This window comes from Podarcis vaucheri (genome assembly GCF_965113315.1).
Source record: "Podarcis vaucheri genome assembly, chromosome: 15".
In the NCBI taxonomy this organism is placed as follows: Eukaryota; Metazoa; Chordata; class Lepidosauria; order Squamata; family Lacertidae; genus Podarcis; species Podarcis vaucheri.
The window spans coordinates 45,317,951-45,334,869 of NC_138753.1; the positions used below are offsets into that span (position 1 = coordinate 45,317,951).

The following is a 16,919-nucleotide window of genomic DNA, read 5'->3' on the forward strand; positions in this document are numbered from 1 at the left end:
TCACAAACACAAGAGCTCTACCAAAACAGATACAGCAAACAAAAATTTAAGCAGAGCTGCATTATGCTAACATGTAATGGCCTCTGACTCTAAGGGCTGTTTGGATACCTGTTGACAAATATCATTGTTTTACATCTGCCTAAATAATAATAATTTTATTATTTATATCCCACCCATCTGGCTAGGTTTCCCCAGCCACTCTGGGCGGCTTTCAACAGAACATTGAAAACAGAATAAAACCTCAAACATTAAAAACTTCCCTAAACAGGGCTGCCTTCAGATGTCTTCTAAAAGTCGGATAGTTGTTTATTTCTTTGACATCTGATGGGAGGGCGTTCCACAGGGCGGGCGCCACTCTGCCTGGTTCCCTGTAACCTCACTTCTTGCAGTGAGGGAACAGCCAGAAGGCCCTCAGTGCTAGACCTCAATGTCCAGGCTGAATGATGGGGGTGAAGATGCTCCTTCAGGTATACAGGACCGAGGCCGTTTAGGGCTTTAAAGGTCAGCACCAACACTTTGAATTGTGCTCGGAAACATACTGGGAGCCAATGTAGGTCTTTAAGGACTGGTGTAATATGGTCTCGGCTGCCACTCCCAGTCAGCAGTCTAGCTGCCGCATTCTGGATTAGTTGTACACAGTTTCTGGGTCACCTTCAAAGGTAGCCCCACATAGAGCGCATTTCAGTAGTCCAAGCGGGAGATAACTAGAGCATGCACCACTCTGGCGACACAGTCTCCAGGCAGGGATGGTTTCAGCCTGCGTACCAGGTGGTGCTGGTAAACAGCTGCCCTGGACACAGAATTGACCTGTGCCTCCATGGACAGCTGTGAGTCCAAAATGACTCCCAGGCTGTGCACCTGGTCCTTCAGTTGCCCCATTCAGGATCAGGGAGTCCTCCATACCGCTTTATCACTACCCGAAGGAGTCTCAAAGCAGCTAACAATCTCCTTTCCCTTCCTCCCCCACAACAAACACTCTGTGAGGTGAGTGGGGCTGAGAGACTTCAAGAAGTGTGACTGGCCCAAGGTCACCCAGCAGCTGCATGTGGAGGAGTGGGGAAGCGAACCCGGTTCCCCAGATTACGAGTCTACCGCTATTAACCACTACACCACACACCACAAGACTTCATTTTGAATCATCAGAGAAGCACCAGGTACCTGCAGCACTTCAGCTGCCCATGTATTCCTTGGCTGGCAGAAGCACCCTAGGATTGCTTTCTTACCGTCTGCCATCACTCTGGTGATCTTGTCCTCTTGCTGAGGTGTGTGCTCTAAGGCAGAGGGATTCATTCTCATGCTAACCAGGCCTTGGGTTAGATGGTCCTCAGGGTCCTTCTGACACTACTGTTCTAGGATTCTACAATTCCTCAAGTGGACTCAGTGGTCTTTCTGCTGCCTACACTTTATTCAGCTCCAGACACAACTCACTGTGCAGAGAAGGGTAATTTTCCCCACAAGAAGGGCATGCGCACAAATGTGTATTTGCTAGAGGAGCTGAAACACCAAGTAGTTTTTTTCCTGCATTCCCTACAAGGTTTTGCTACGCCAGGGTCCTAGAGAGCTTGAGGAGAACATTAAAATAGCTTTTAGGGAGCTATTCTTCAGTTACTCTAGGTTGTTTGAGCTACATCACTAGGACAAGTGACAAATAATGGGGCTTGAGACAGTTTTGGAAAAGGAATCCAACGGAGGTTTCATCCTGCTGCTGGGCACCTGAAGGTGTGCTACTGTGACCTGTGTGAGAAGAGACAGAAGGGCAGGAATTGGTTTATAGCTTTGCAAGTCTTGCATCTTTGGTCTTCCCTATTTACATTTTCTGCACATTCAGCACAAATATTTGTTGTCAAGGTGGCTAACAATTATAGATAAAATATAGCGCAAGGCCTAGGTCTAGGGGGTGCATGGGTTTCAGTCCCCTCAATAATTTGAGGCAGGGGGCCCAGTCCCACCAATATGAAGGGGGACTGTCCCCCCCCCCACTGCCAGGCGCCCTCCATGCCTCCTTGCCCCCTCCTGGCACTTGGAGGAGGCCCAGCGTGGAACCCAGCTCTGCACTCCCCATTCTCCCCCCGGCGTGCAAGCAGCTGTCCCATGATGCACCCCTCCAATGTGGGGGGGGGGGCAAGTGGGCACCCTGGCGCAAGGCATGCTGAAAAGATGAAACCCTTATACATAGTTGGAAGAGATTAAAACCAAGAGAATCTTAAAATGTATATTTTAACATGAAATCAATGTCTGGGGTTTGTTGAGCTTAAATGATGGTTCTGAGCTAATGTTAAAAAGCTGCCTATATATTTAAATATGTATACTGATGTACTTATACGATATATGAACGTGATTTTGTGTAATTTTCTTTATGGTTATTACAAGCAAGCAAGCAAGCAAATAAATAAATAAAGGCAAAGACAAAAACTGCAAAATGAAAAACAACAGCTAAAACTGTAGCAGGTTTTGAGTGTTATTGATTTTCCACGTAGTTTCTGCTGCTGGCATTTACCTTTCTGCTTAAAGATCCCTCTTTTATCCCAAAGTGAGAGATGGAGCTGCATTTAATCTATTATTGTCACTCTGTCTCCTCTCCTTCTTTCCTGACGGTTTTACACAAGTGGCTTTAACTAGTTCTTGATTCAATATTTTTTTTTGTCATGTGACTATAAACCTACATTACCCAGAATGCTCAGCTGCCTTGCATATGCCTCTCCTCTGCTTTGTCTTCTGCCTGAACAATGGCCAACCCCAACAGAATTTAAGTATAGCATATAAAAAGAGTTGTTGTCTTCTTGCTCCCTCGTGCCTCTCACCTCTCCCTCTCCCTCTTCCTTTTCTTTCTAAAGAAGCAAAAACAGAAAATGCTGACTGTTCCCCTTGCACCACCTGTGCGTGCCCCGGTTGTGTGCTATGAAAGTCAAAGCTGCAAGCCACAGGAGCCCAGGGATCCGGACAGCACCTAGCAGAGGAACACGCTGCGCAGCTCTGGGGGTTTTCAAATCATAGGTTTAAAGGAATCTCTTCCTTCATGCAGAGAACTGTTGCAGAGCTCACCCAACATAGTAACAGTTACAGATAGGTAGCCGTGTTGGTCTGCCATAGTCAAAATAAAAACAAAAATAAAAACAAAACAAAAAATTGGTATGAGCTTTCGTGTGCATGCACACTTCTTCAGATTGTGTATCTGACGAAGTGTGCATGCACACGAAAGCTTATACCAAGAACTAACTTAGTCGGTCTTTAAGGTGCTACTGGAAGGAATTTTTTTATTCCAACATAGTAAGCGATAATAAGAATAAGAATAAAAAATAAGTATGACTATTATATTTTATATTAGACTGATACCTTTTAGGTTTAACTTTGCAAGCTTTCAAGCTACACAGAACTTGTGAGGCAGGAAAAGGCTGATGTTCACTGATGGCTTTTGTTATCTTCAAAAGGCATTTCTCAGCTCTAACAACACTTCAACAAACAAAGTCTGCATGTTACTTGCCCTCCTGAGGTGGTGGCATAATGCACATCCAGAGCAATACCCGGAAGACAAGGATGCCCATTGAAGGGGCTTTGCACAACTTTCCCTCGTTGCCCATTTTCTGCCTCACTGGAGTCTGCAAATGGCAGCATGAATGGGGTGCAGCTTGTGGAGATTGCTGTCCATCAAGCAATGGCTTTTCCCAACTGCTTTGCCCCCCCCTCCGCCTGAGGAGCCCCTCCCAGACCACGACTGGAGGACAGCAGAAGCCACTAGGGAGAGAGAAGAGGAGTTCAGGGATATTTCTTTAAAAAATAATTCAGTTGTGTGTCCTTGTTTCTCAATTTGATCCTCTTACATGGTGTTGTATGTTTTGTGGTATTTTATGCATTGTGACTTGACATTATTTTTTATTGATTATTGTTTAGTAATTCTTTATTGTAACGGAGAAGTGTAAACTGTTTAATTCTTATTTGCTGATATTTAATTATACTGTTTACTACAATATTTTAATGGATTAATGCTTTGCCCCAATATTAATGAATATTGCTTTATTTTATATGTTGTTATTTTAAAGCTATTGTGACTTTTTTGCATTGGGTCAGATTGTTATTAGGTGTGTGAACATTGCTGTCTATTTTGTTGTTTCTTCAGCTTGTAAACTGCCTTGTGAATAGTAACAGAGTAAGGCGGTATACAAATTTAAAGTGAAATGAAGTAAATGACTGAATGTCTGTGGGAACCGAGTAGTGGGGATACAGATATGCTCTAAGCACACTTCCCAGCAGGGACCTGGTAATCCAAGATTTATGTTCAACAAGGTTCCAGATGAACTCTGAGATATCCCCGCTGCACTGAACATTGCCACTTCTCAGTTCAGGCTACCTCCCAGGGTTGTTGTAAAGCAAAACATTGCTTTGAGCTCCTTGGCAGAAAACAAAAGCCACAACTTAACAATAGTTAATAATGTTCGCTGGTGTTCTGGTGATGAGCTGGCAGTACTGTGACACACAATCTGATGAGAACGGGATAAAATCTGTATTTGTAACCAGTTTTGCTTTCTCTAGACAATCTGCATGGCCAGATTGTTCTGACTGGGATCACTTTGAAGGCAGATTGCATGATGGCACAGGCCTGGTGGGCAAAGGTTTCCCAGGACTACTTTATCGTTGTGATTTTTGCTTTAGAATTCAGTGCTACTTGGAAGCTTGCACATTCCTTTACCAGCAGATCTTGAGTCAGTAACAAATACCTCCAACATTCATTTGTGTTTCATTTGCAAGGCCTGTTAGGGACATGATAGTACACAGATTAAGAAGGCTAAAAACATTCATCTTAACAGTGTCAAAAGTTCCTATATATAAACAGTCAATAAGGCCTCTGCTCAGGTGAGTTCCCTTGAACCATAAGGAAGAGGAAGATAACAAGGTACTCACCCTGCTGCCTCTGAAGTCTTGTTGGCTGGGTTTTATTCTGGGATGGTTCCTGGCTTCTTGATTGCTGGGTGAAACATGCCTTGCTTTTGTTTTTAAAAAAGTAATTCAAACATACCATACCCCAAAACCAACTCAAATGATTTTTTTATCTAGTTGAATGTTCCCCAGCTAAGAGCAAGAGAGCACCCTTCACAAACAAAGTGGCCAAGCCATCTTCTTTAGAAGCTGGGCTCATCTGATGCCATACGTGGAGGCTGTAGAATGCCTTGCCCAGAACTGGGGGGGGGGGGGTATTTCTAAGCTGGGGTGGCAAGCAGGGTGCACTGATAGGGACCGGAATCCAGGAGAGGGAAGAAGGAAGCACAAACCTTTCATTGTCTTTCACCTGACTTTTATAGACGGAGAGTTGGAATGAGACAATTTTTTTTTACCACACCTGACATTTGGTAAACTTCCTTCTATCATTTGGGAGGTACAAAGAAACCAAATGGTTACATACACTCTGTGCTAAATTACCACTTGGTAAATGTTTGTGTGGCTCTACCCAGATTTAGGGAATAGCCCATACATGCACATGGTGAAGCCCATCTTACTTCACACATGACTTAAGGAATACGCATACATCCAACTTCTGTTATAGAGACAAGCACAGTCTTGAAAGGAATTGCTCCCCAGAACCAAATCCTTTGCAGCAAATAACCAGGTCCCTATGTACTGGCATAATGATGCAAAAGGAAACCCTTCAGGATCAGCCACCCTCAAGGGTTTCACAGAAGAACAAAAGCTGCAGATATCCTCAAAGGTTTATCCAGGAATTAAATAATGATAATTTAATAAGATAATTTAAACTGACGAAGTTATTGCCTAGACTTCGATCCCACCCAGGGGCTCTGCTTGATGCTCATCAGGGGATGTGGAGAGGCCTTATAGCCAGCGAGGTTCCTTGGAGCCCTGACTGGGAGCATCGTTCCAAAGCCTTGGGCAGAAATCTCTCATAGCCCTGCTGGCTGAGACCTTGTTGGCCAAAGACTCCAGAACTGAACCCGGGACTTCCTGCATGCAAAACAGGTCGTCTCCCATGGCGGGGGGGGGGGGAGTGCATTGCTCCATCTGCATACATAAAGGTAAAGGTAAAGGTACCCCTGCCCGAACGGGCCAGTCTTGACAGACTCTGGGGTTTGTGCGCCCATCTTACATCTATAGGCCGGGGGCCAGCGCTGTCCGGAGACACTTCCGGGTCACGTGGCCAGCGTGACAAAGCTGCATCTGGCGAGCCAGCGCAGCACACGGAACGCCGTTTACCTTCCCGCTGGTAAGCGGTACCTATTTATCTACTTGCACCCGGGGGTGCTTTCGAACTGCTAGGTTGGCAGGCGCTGGGACCGAGCAGCGGGAGCGCACCCCGCCGCGGGGATTCGAACCGCCGACCTTTCGATCGGCAAGCCCTAGGCGCTGAGGCTTTTACCCACAGCGCCACCCGCGTCCCTCTGCATACATAGAGCAGTGTTTCCCAACCGGTGTTCCGCGGCACACGAGTGTGCCGTGAGACATCGGCTGGTGTGCCGCGAGATACCTGGAGGGAGGCGGGCGAGTCGGGCGGCGAGAGGCGGGGCGGCGGCGGCGAGGAGAGGCCGCGCCTCCTGCTGCTGCCTGGCGCTCCTCCTCGCAGCCGGCAGCGCTGCCTGGGCGCCTCCGCGCGACTCTGCCTCGCTGGGTTTGGTCTCCCAGCAGAGACGGGTCACACGCGCCCCTCCCTCCCTCCCTCAGCCTGCGCGGAGGGAGAGCCAGAGAGAGGCATCGCTCCTGCGCTCCGAGGCGGATTGAGCGCAGCTGAGAGGAGCTGCCGAGGGAAAAAACTTTCACTTTTGTGCGTCCCTCCCGGCGTGACGCTGCGCGCTGACGTCACGGGGCGGGGCTTTAATGGTGGTGTGCCGCGAGATTTTTTTTCAGTAAACAGGTGTGCCGTTGCCCAAAAACGTTTGGGAAACACTGACATAGAGGCCTTTAATAAGCCGTTGAGAGTTTATGCGGCTTTTGTTTCCCTGCCATCTCTTTCTTGCGACATTGCTGAAGCTTTTGCGGATTGTGCCAGCTGGGGCAGCTGGGGCGGCCTGCTTTTGAAAGTGTCAAGATAAAAGTTGCTCAGAAACCAGAGATTATTTTGTCGCACTGACATGAAAGTAACAAGACAACATGGAACACAAGACAACATAAGCAGGTAATGGTTTCCCAACATCATCCTCTGCCTTCTCTGAGCCAGCAGTGGTCTGGCTACATTCTACATTCTCCTCTAGAATCTCTGTGTGTTGGGGGGGGGTCTTGCCCCATCTTATATGCTGCATACATCAGACAGATCATTCCTGCAAAAAGGCAAACAATCTTCAGGATGGATTGACAACAATGCCTAACTAGTCCAGAAAAAGGGGTGTTGGCTCCCCACTGTCTATCCTATATCAGGGTTTGTCAAAGCAAGTGGAGAAACAGAGAAGCTGCCATCAAACAGAGCAAAAGCCACGTTGCCTTGGGATGTGGTCAGAGTGTGTCATAGCTGAGAGTGGAGTTGGTAAAAGGTCAAGCAGAGCACAGTGTGCGGAGCACACAGACAGCATAGTACAGGCAGGAAAAGCAGTGAACTTGCAGAGTTCATACGCCTGGTGAGTGTTAAAAATTGAAAAGAGCAATGCTAGAGGATGCAGTGCCTTAAAGAAGGCAAGTTGGCTCAATGTGAAAATGGAAAGCTCTGTCTGTCATTCAAGAAATGACCAACTTTGGATTTGGCTCCAAGTCAAGGCTGAAATGAAGAGCAGCATTTAGGTCAGGGCTTCCCATTGTGGAATTTCTGCCTTCTAGGGATCAGGAGAGTACAAGCTGGAGAAGGCACCAGATGGAACCCGATGGATGTGGCAGATTAAGGGCTTTTCTACACTTCTTCACTTTTCTACACCCAGATGGAGCAAACGGCAGCTCAGGTTTCCTCAGGAATGATTTCTGCTCGGATTTAGAGCTAAAGAGCAGCTTTTCTCTGGGAAAAGGAAGGTGAAGGGAAAACTGCTTGGACCTGAGCTTTCTCAGCATTGGAGAAGTGGAAGCAGGGATGAGACCTAAGACGTCCAAGCAGTTCCTGGCTTTGTGGGACATGCGCAGCAAGGGAAGCCAACTGGGTTTCCAGTGAGAAATGGTGCTAGAATGCTCCTGAGGGGACCGAAGAAGGGCTTAGCCACGAACCATGACAAAGCTGTGATCGAGAGAGGCTTGGCCTTGACTGCAGTTGCAGCAGACAACCAGCTCTTTCCCCAGCGTGCATATTTAAGAAGTATGTAAAATCAGATAGAACAACACCAGCTTCTGTAAGGTCAGGGCAGCCGACCATCTGCATCTGGCAAAGCTTCCTGCTGGCTGCACTTCTCTCTCACACACTTCATAGGAAGGCAGTTGCACTGGGTTGTATTCCGTGCTAGCCCTGCTCAGCACAGACCCATGGAAGTTAATGGACATGACTAACTTAGATTAATTAATGGCAATGGGTCTGCTCTGAGCAGAATGAGCACTGAATATGGTCCTGTCAGACTTATCTCAAAGTCACTCTGTTCAGGATAAGGATACTGAACTCACATCTGACTGTTCCCATTTTACATAGACTGGCATCATGCATCTAGTTATAGTCACATCCCTAGAATCAGATTGCCCCTATGGAATCTATGGGAATTTTAAAAAGCTCACCTGAGCACAACTGTAGCTACTGCTTGCATCTCCCATTAACCAGCAACTCAGATAGCTAAAAGGACGGCTCACGATAAATGCTTAGAAAGGGAAACCGATGCCTCTTTAAACTGATGTAATTAAGTGCACATCAGATAGCCAGAAGTCAATTTTAGCAAAAACAATGCAATTTAGTAAGAAGCACTTCACTCCAAATAAGAAAACATATTTGAAGAATAGCTGTCAGAAGCTGCAGACTGACAACAAAGCAATTATCACCAATAAATCTCTCCCTCACCACCAGTTCCTTTTCAAGGCAATGTTTTCCTCAAAACACTGTGCCAGAGTTTGTCAGTCATAAAGTCCTGCAAATGGCTTAGTTTCTGTACCTGACAAATGCATTTTGTTTGAGAAGCAGAATATGCTAAACGTCCTTGCTAGTTGCAGACTGTATAAAGATGAGCAAAAATATAGACAGGGACATAAATTCAGCAGTGGTACAAGTATCGTGAGAAAATTAGGGCTTTTTTAACCAAATTCCATTTTGGAGGCTACATCTGTTTCAAGAGAATTTTTATTAAATACCAGCATAAAAGGCAGTATCTGAGTTAAGGGGACTTTAAAAAGGGCTGCACTTGGCAGTATCAGCCCTGGGAATTACAATGTATTCCCACAACTTCTCTCCCCCCCCCCCCCGCAACTCTGCTCTTTTCCTGCTTTATACTGTAATTTAACCACTTTGCAAGGGCTTTCACAGATAAAGGCAGCAAGTGGTGTTATTTAATACACATTAGCTCAGTCTTTGTAGCAACATATGATGTCAATGGGCCATCCATAGGATTGAGGCTAAGGCTAATTGTGTTCAGGCCAAGACAAAAAACACATTTTCACACACATGAGAGAACATCTGGATGGGCTTTTCAAAAGCCAAACTACATGTGATGTTAAATGCATCTTTGTGTCCAAGGCGCTGTATTTTACAAATTCAATTTGCATTGGGCACATGGGGGGGGGCTGATAAATTAAGGGGCTAAGAGCAGGCATGGAGGGGGAGTTTAACTGCTTCCTCCCCTGTTGTGGACCTGAAGAAAATTCTTCCTCTGAACCTGCTATTTGCACCAGCAGAAAATCCCCCATCAGCACCACAAAGGGAGTTTCCTGCAAAGCAAATTCGGCTGAACTTCCATTCATGTCAATGGGGACTGGAATGTATGGTCCCAGCCGTTTGATGTGAGATGACACAGGCCGGGATCGTGTGGGTGCCCGATTACACTTGGTATGAATGAGGAGCAATTAAGAAAGGAAAGAGCCTGACCACAGTGGTGGCCTCTCCTCTGCATGTAACAATTCTTGAAAGACTAGCACACGAAGCCTCAATGAGGCCGAACGAGAGCAGGTGCAGGGTGCAGGAGAAGATGAGCCCAGCCTGCTCTCGGTGGCAAGTCTTCTTTAGGTCTGCCCCTGGCAATTATAACCCTCTTCAGGTATTATACGCACATGGAATATGCACACAGGAAAGAGCACTCCAACCTCCACACTCCCCCCCCCCATCCGGTCACCTCCATGAGTTAGGTGGGTCATTGGCAGGGGTGCTCCAGTTATGGGATGCCCAGAGCCTACATGAATAACCTTTCTGCACTGGGCAAAGACCTTTTCATTCATTCTCCCAGACCTTTTAGAACTATGTTTCCCCCCATGGAACAGATTCATTCTGCATCTGGATTTAAAATGCTGTTGTGTTGCTTGTGCTGGTTTTCAGGCTGAAGTCTGAAGTGATGGCTTTCAATGTTTTCAATGTATATTGCCTGACTCTGTGTGAACTGCCCCAGGGGACATTGTTGATTTCGCAGTCAGCAGATGTTTTAAAGGAAGAACTAAATAGGCTCCTGCATGATGTAGAACCATAGACAATCAGGATTCCACACCATTTGGGAGCCTAAATGAGCACAGGATGCCCTCCCCATAGATGGGTGATAGGGGGCAGATCCCATGCATGCATCCCCACTCACACGCTCTAATTCCTTGTGGGTAGAAGGTCTGAGAAGAGGTTACACCACTGGGGCTGCATGAAAAATGGGTGTCAATGGCCCTTCAGCAGAGGAACATGCATTCAGCAATTTTGCTTTCTCTTGCTCTGAAGGGAGCTTCTGACAACAAGATTCGTGCAAGAATCAATCTCCTCTGTAAAGAGGAGCAGAAATCATGGCTACTGTTAGACACAGGAGACATGGCTCCATAGCCAAACAGACTCACCTGCTGCACAGGACAAGGGAATAGCACCTCACATGACGCTAACAGGGCTTCAGCAACCATGGGTGCCTAAGGAAACCAGTAGACCTTTTAATTACTGGGAGTATAGCAGTCATGGTATTCTGACTGACAACTTACAGGGTATGTTAACTCCCTCCTAATTCAATGCTCTGGAAGTATACACGCAAAGAAGAGGAACAGCACCATCTGGCCATGTCTACGCAGTGCCCAAGAGAGAAGGGAAAAAAGGAATCAGGATGGTTAGGCAAGACTCATGTTTGTGTGCCTGAAAAGAAGTTGAATACCTCACTGTGTAGACAGAATACTTTGCTGGTTTAAAATACAGATTTCTGAAATGTGGAGTTCTTAAGGGACTCAGTATGCACTGGGGGCGGGTCATCCTATCCTCAGCTGGTGCAAAGTGGAACATTAAGTCTCCTAGGACCAAGGAAGATTCACACCCAGTTCAAGAGTGGGGGGTGAACACTATTCCTGGTGAGTTCCTTCCAGGGGGGTCTGCCAACAGAGCTAAGTGCAGAGCAATCCTTTAGAGAACCCCAGAGTGCTCCTGTGGGGAGAGATCAGGGACTGCACCCTCTAAGCACAGGGAAGTGTATAAAAAGGGTTAGTTGCTGGAATGAGGGGAAGCAGCCAAAAGATATCCATGCCTTGGGTGCACCAAGCGGCTCTACCTGAGAAGAAATGAGCTTTGAAACCCTTCTTGGAGACAGTGTTGTCGGACTTGAACTCAATGCGCATGTTGTTGTACTGGGAGGTGATCACATCAGGCTTTTCCGCCCCACAAAACTTGCCGTGTAGTTTGGCCTCAGAAGTGAGGCCGCTGCGCACTTCTACAAAGTCATACTTGCAGACCTGCGGGAAAGGCAGAAACAGGTGATTCCCTAGAGTTACGGAAGGTGGGCGAGAGGCCAGAGGAAAGAGTCTGCAGATCTTCTATGCAGCCCACAGTATTTTGACACCTGAGGTTAAAATATGCTCCCTCCAGCCCCAAGCACAGAAAGACAGCCTTTGATGTCCACGCGCCATCTTCCCCTGGTACAGGGATGTTTTACATTGTTTAGGGGTGGAAGGATGAGAAGGGCTCCCCCTTGTGCATTTATATCTGTAGAGAACAAAAGGACACAACAATATTTTCTTAATAAGAATCTAAGAAGATCCCTGGCTGCATCCGGGTCAGAATCCTGTTTTCCACTGATAGCTAGATTCTTCTGGGCAGCTCACCAACAGGGCATGAGGACAGCAGACCTTCCATGCAATTGCAGTTGACATTCTGTGTTTCCTTTTTCTGAACAAGGAGGTTCACGTAACCATTATGGCTGATAGCCCCCCAAAGACCTTTCCTCCTCCATAAACTCCTCTAATCCTCTTTCAAATCCATCTAACACAGCAGCCAGAATACTTTACCACGGGGGGTGTCAGAATACACCTCACCTCTGACCCTCAGAAAGTGGCGCAGAGGCCAAGACGCTCTTCACTTCCTAATCCCAGGGGATGCAAGGTTGCTGGATACCCTAAGGGGTGTGACACTCCAAAGGGTTAGTGAAGGAAGTTCTGCTTAAAGCCAGGCACTCACATCATTGCCCTCTGTCTCAAAGAAGTCAAACTGCAAGGATATACGGTACTGGGTGGGTGCCACCAGCTGCCAGATGCAGTTCTTGTTGGGCGGGTATTCCTTTGGCCATCCAGGGCTTGTGATGGAGCCATTAAGTTTGGTGAGGAATCCGCCACAGGCAGCTGCAAGACAGAAAACCCAAAAGGTCAATCATGATGGGCATATGGCTCTCACATCCCAAGCTATCACCCCGTGGGCACTGTGTGGAACTCTGTTGTACTACAAAGGGTGTGCAATCAACCTCCTGCCTTAATCGATTTGGGTCCTACCGTATTTTTCGCCCTATAGGACGCACTGGCCCATAGGACGCACCTAGTTTTTTTGGGGGGAAATAAAGGAAACAATTTTTATTCCCCCCCCCAGCCGCGGATATCTGCCCGAAGCGCGGGGCGCTCTGCTTCAGCGCGCCCCTCGCTCCGGGCAGCAGGCTGCTATCCGCAGCCTAGGGAGCCTTGCGGGAACTCCCGCAAGGCTCCCTAGGCTGCGGATATCTGCCCGAAGCGCGGGGCGCTCTGCTTCGGCATGCCCCGTGCTCCGGGCAAGCAGGCTGCTATCCCCGCGGGCTCCCCAGGCTTGCCGACCCCTCTCGCTCTCCACGCTTCAGCAAAAGCCTGCATTCGCCCCATAGGACGCACACAGATTTCCCCTTTATTTTTGGAGGGGGAAAAGTGCGTTCTATAGGGCGAAAAATACGGTATATATATATTTAAGGACTGCCTTCTTTCATATGGGATCTTGCAATTGTTCTGTCCAACATCTGAGGCCTCCTCTGAATGCCATTCTAATATGAAGTTTGCAGGTCATCTGCTAGGAGCACAGTTCACTGGGTAGTGGCACTGACTCTGTGAAATTCACTCCCTGCAGAGGTTATGCCAGTTCCCAACACTTTACTCCTTAGCTAAGGCCTGGCTGTTTCAGAAGGCTGTAGGCCAGCATGAATTATTTTTACACTTCTAGGTAACCAACACAATAAGGGCTAATATTGAACAGTCAGTTCCTACTGTTTGGGGCTACGATAAGATAAGTGGTTTTTATTGTTTTAATTCAGTAGTTACCTTGGCTGTTTGTAAGTCATTTTCATGTTAAAGAGAAGCAGTGTATAAATTCTTCAATAAAATGATTTCCGCCGTGCCCTCGTAGCATCAACTAGGAAAAGGAGGCCCTCTGTGGCGGAGAGGTCCCACTCCTCTGATACTCACCCTCACACCTGCGCTTGTCTGGTGCCAACTCATAGCCAGGGTCACAGGCGCACTTGTAGCTGCCCAGAGTGTTGACGCAGCGCTGCTCACAGCCTCCATTGTTGGGCCTGGAGCACTCGTCCACTTCTAGGGAGACAACAGCAGAGAAGTCCCAGGGTGCTGGGTGTCTATTTGGTGCCCACTTTGGGGTCAAAGAACCTAACAACTGTAGGGTTGGAAGAGACCCAGAGTGCCACCTAGTCCAACCCCCTGCACTGCATCTCTCCTTCTAATTCTGTTCCTCTCTTAAACTCCAGGAGGAGTTTCTACCTTGCTTCTTTTTCATATTGTGCCCTTAAAGAGGTAGCTATCAAGACTTGAGAGAGAGAGAGAGAGAGAAACTAAACTACCAGTCCTGCAAAGAAGAAAGGAAGGAAGATGAGAAGTCTTTTGATTTAATATGGCATTTAAAAATGCTTTACATAAATACATACAAAAAATTGTCTGTGGAGGCAGGAAAGTAACAGCTTCTGGAAGTCAGAGGATGCTGGTTTCCTCAGCTCAGCAAAATACACATTTTCCTGTGCGAAGCCTGCCTCCTCGTTGCCAGAACAGGAACACACCAACCACATGGAATGCCTTCCCAGCCAAATGCAAGGTCAGCCTTCTCAGCCGGGTGGCCTTCAGATGTGGGGCTAATGCAAGTTGCACTCCAAAACATCCAGGAGGCACCCGGTTGGGGGAGGCTATGCAAGACGTCGGCTGCAGCATGTGAACGGCGTGAATCTTCAGGAGCACTTTGCTTTAAGAACAAGATCTCAGATCAGAGGGCTGAACAAGCTGATCCTTTAGATCCAAACGAGCACACAGAAAGTGGCATGGCTATGTGCCTTTTTTCAGCTGAATAAGCACAGATGCTCAGCCCATAGAAATCTGCTCCCCAGCCCACAGAAAACTGATGCTGATGTACAACACCATTGCTTCCTAGGGGAAGGACCGGGGGTACCTTTGAAGAAACTGACAGCAAAGCCAGCTTTGTTGATGGACCCATCGGACACAAACTTCATCCACAACTTGTTGGAGGTGCTCTTAATGTCATCGGGCTTATCGTAACCGCAGTACCTCCCTATCAGATTGCCTGTCTCTGTGTTACCATCCCGGATCTCCAGGTAGTCGTAAGCACAGCTATCATGGCGCTCAATCTGCGGGAATGAGGGGGAAATGCAGGATTAGGGAACATTTCATGCAGTCTTAGTGAGGATACACAGTGCATGGGGCTGCCAGAGTTGACTCTTGCAGGTCGTCTCAGTCACAAGCGGTGGTGGTGGGCAGATCCACAAGCCCTCCAGAAAGAATAACAGATTCCCAAACTCGGAAGGGACACTTGCTCTCCCCTCGTGGTGCAAAGGTCCACTTCAAACAACCCACCTTGACAGCCTTACTCATTCTTCCACCGTCACTGGACCCTGTCTTACTCTATCTCTGCTACTCATTGGACTCAGCAACTGAGGTGAATAGCAGCTGCAAATAAAATGCTTTAAGTGCATTATACAAATGTGACCACTAGATGGCGATGGTGAGCTATGACAAATTCAATATCCCCCCCCCAAAAGTTGTTTAATAAAGCATTTTCACAGTGTTTTTTATATGTATGTAGATTCCACCATTGCCCATCCTTCCTGTCCTGCTTCTCTGCTTGTCCAGCCTAATGTAGATTTTAAGTCCTGAGGGTGCAGGCTGCCCTTCTCTTGCACCACACGCCTTCTATGCTGCTGCCATGAGGCAAGAAGTAACAATAATGAGTAACTGTGAGTGAGCAAGTAAGTTGTCGGTGGGTAGAATGCCTAGGTTGCCATGTCTAGACCCAGAAGGGATAAGGATTCCATGATATGCTACTTTTATGTGTGTAGGGCATTTGAAAAATAAATAAATAGACAAACAGTGAAACATGTGACCCACCCCACCTTGCAGTCTTGAGAGGTACAGTCCCATGTGCTTTTTGTGACTGTGCAAGTAAGCTCTGAGTGGTCCCAAGCTGAGAATGTGACAGGAATGAGGTTTTGGTTTTCCGGATCCTAGCCTGTTGACTCATGTTGCTTTCAAATGTGGATGGAACTCAGGCACTGAGATCCTAGAAAAGGCTAAAGCAGGGGTCCCTAAACGCAGTAACTTTGCTGACCCCTGCACTGAAGGCTGTAGCAGACATGGCATCAAAGTTGTCTTGGCACTTAACATGCACATAATTTTAAAAAATGCAAATAGCAGCTCGGGGGGGGGGGGCTGATTAAAGGGAACCATTTTCATCAGGACCACAACAGTAGAAGACAGGGTGTAATTTCCTCTCCCTACCTGCTGGCAACTATGATTATTATCACACACATACACCCCAGCAGATGCTATCTGCATTTTTAAAAACATGCATATGAAACAAACAAACAAGCAAACAAACAAACACACACACACACACACACTGAGAGTCTTGGGGAATGGGAGAACTGCAGGTCCTTTTTTATGGTACAATATAGCACTGGTGATCTACTGGGAAGGCAACCCAGATGCTGGTAGTTGCTTGTGGCAATGCCTTTGGTACCTCAAAGGACAGGAAAGAAAGCCCCACGTGGTATCCTTCAGAGACGATAATCTTCCAAACACACAATTTATTGGGCCGGTAGTCATCAGGATAGTTGGGAGACTGGATGTGTCCACTGTCTTTCTTCACATCTCCCCCACAGATGGCTGGAAGTAGAACATGAAGGTATGAGAAATGGATCCCATTTCTTGGAAAGGGAACCTCTGGGAATGACACTCCAGAGCAAGAGACTCACCACCCCCTAATGCAGGGAAAGCCCACCTGGCTGCCTTTAATGCAACAAAAGAATTTCCCCTATGAATGCCACACAGAGACCAACCAAAAGTTGAGCTGGGGAGATGGACTGTGCAAGCTGCTTTCCTTGGTGGGTAGAAAACTTGACAAGATTTATTTAAATCTGAGGTCCCCCATATGGGGCACCCAGGAACTGCCCTTGGTTCCTGTTCTTCCTGATTTTAAAATTCAAACCTTAAAAAAACAGAGTAATGCAGGGCTGGTTGGAAAGTAAAGTGTAGGCCTCCAGCCCCCCAGCCTCTCCTCTCCCTTTCCCAGACTGGCTCTTGGCCCCGCGCTTTGTCTCGCAACCTCCCACTGAAACCCACCAGAATGACCCAAGGGAGCCTGCTGCTGCCGGGTGGGTTTGGAGGACAGGGAGGCAAGGGGCAGCTGCCTT

The 16,919-nt window shown here is 47.3% G+C and overlaps 1 protein-coding gene across 3 annotated transcripts in view; it reads right to left on the reverse strand.

Moving 5' to 3' along the window:
* Window positions 1-16,919, reverse strand: part of BMP1 (bone morphogenetic protein 1) — a 176,886-nt gene that overhangs the window by 14,748 nt on the left and 145,219 nt on the right. For all 3 annotated transcript variants that reach the window (XM_082200270.1, XM_082200271.1, XM_082200272.1), the window contains exons 11-15: window positions 16,247-16,392; window positions 14,663-14,858; window positions 13,678-13,803; window positions 12,440-12,600; window positions 11,538-11,718 (exon numbers count right to left, since the gene is read on the reverse strand). In XM_082200270.1, the coding sequence (XP_082056396.1) occupies window positions 11,538-11,718; window positions 12,440-12,600; window positions 13,678-13,803; window positions 14,663-14,858; window positions 16,247-16,392 (810 nt within the window). The remainder of the gene's footprint in view (window positions 1-11,537; window positions 11,719-12,439; window positions 12,601-13,677; window positions 13,804-14,662; window positions 14,859-16,246; window positions 16,393-16,919) is intronic.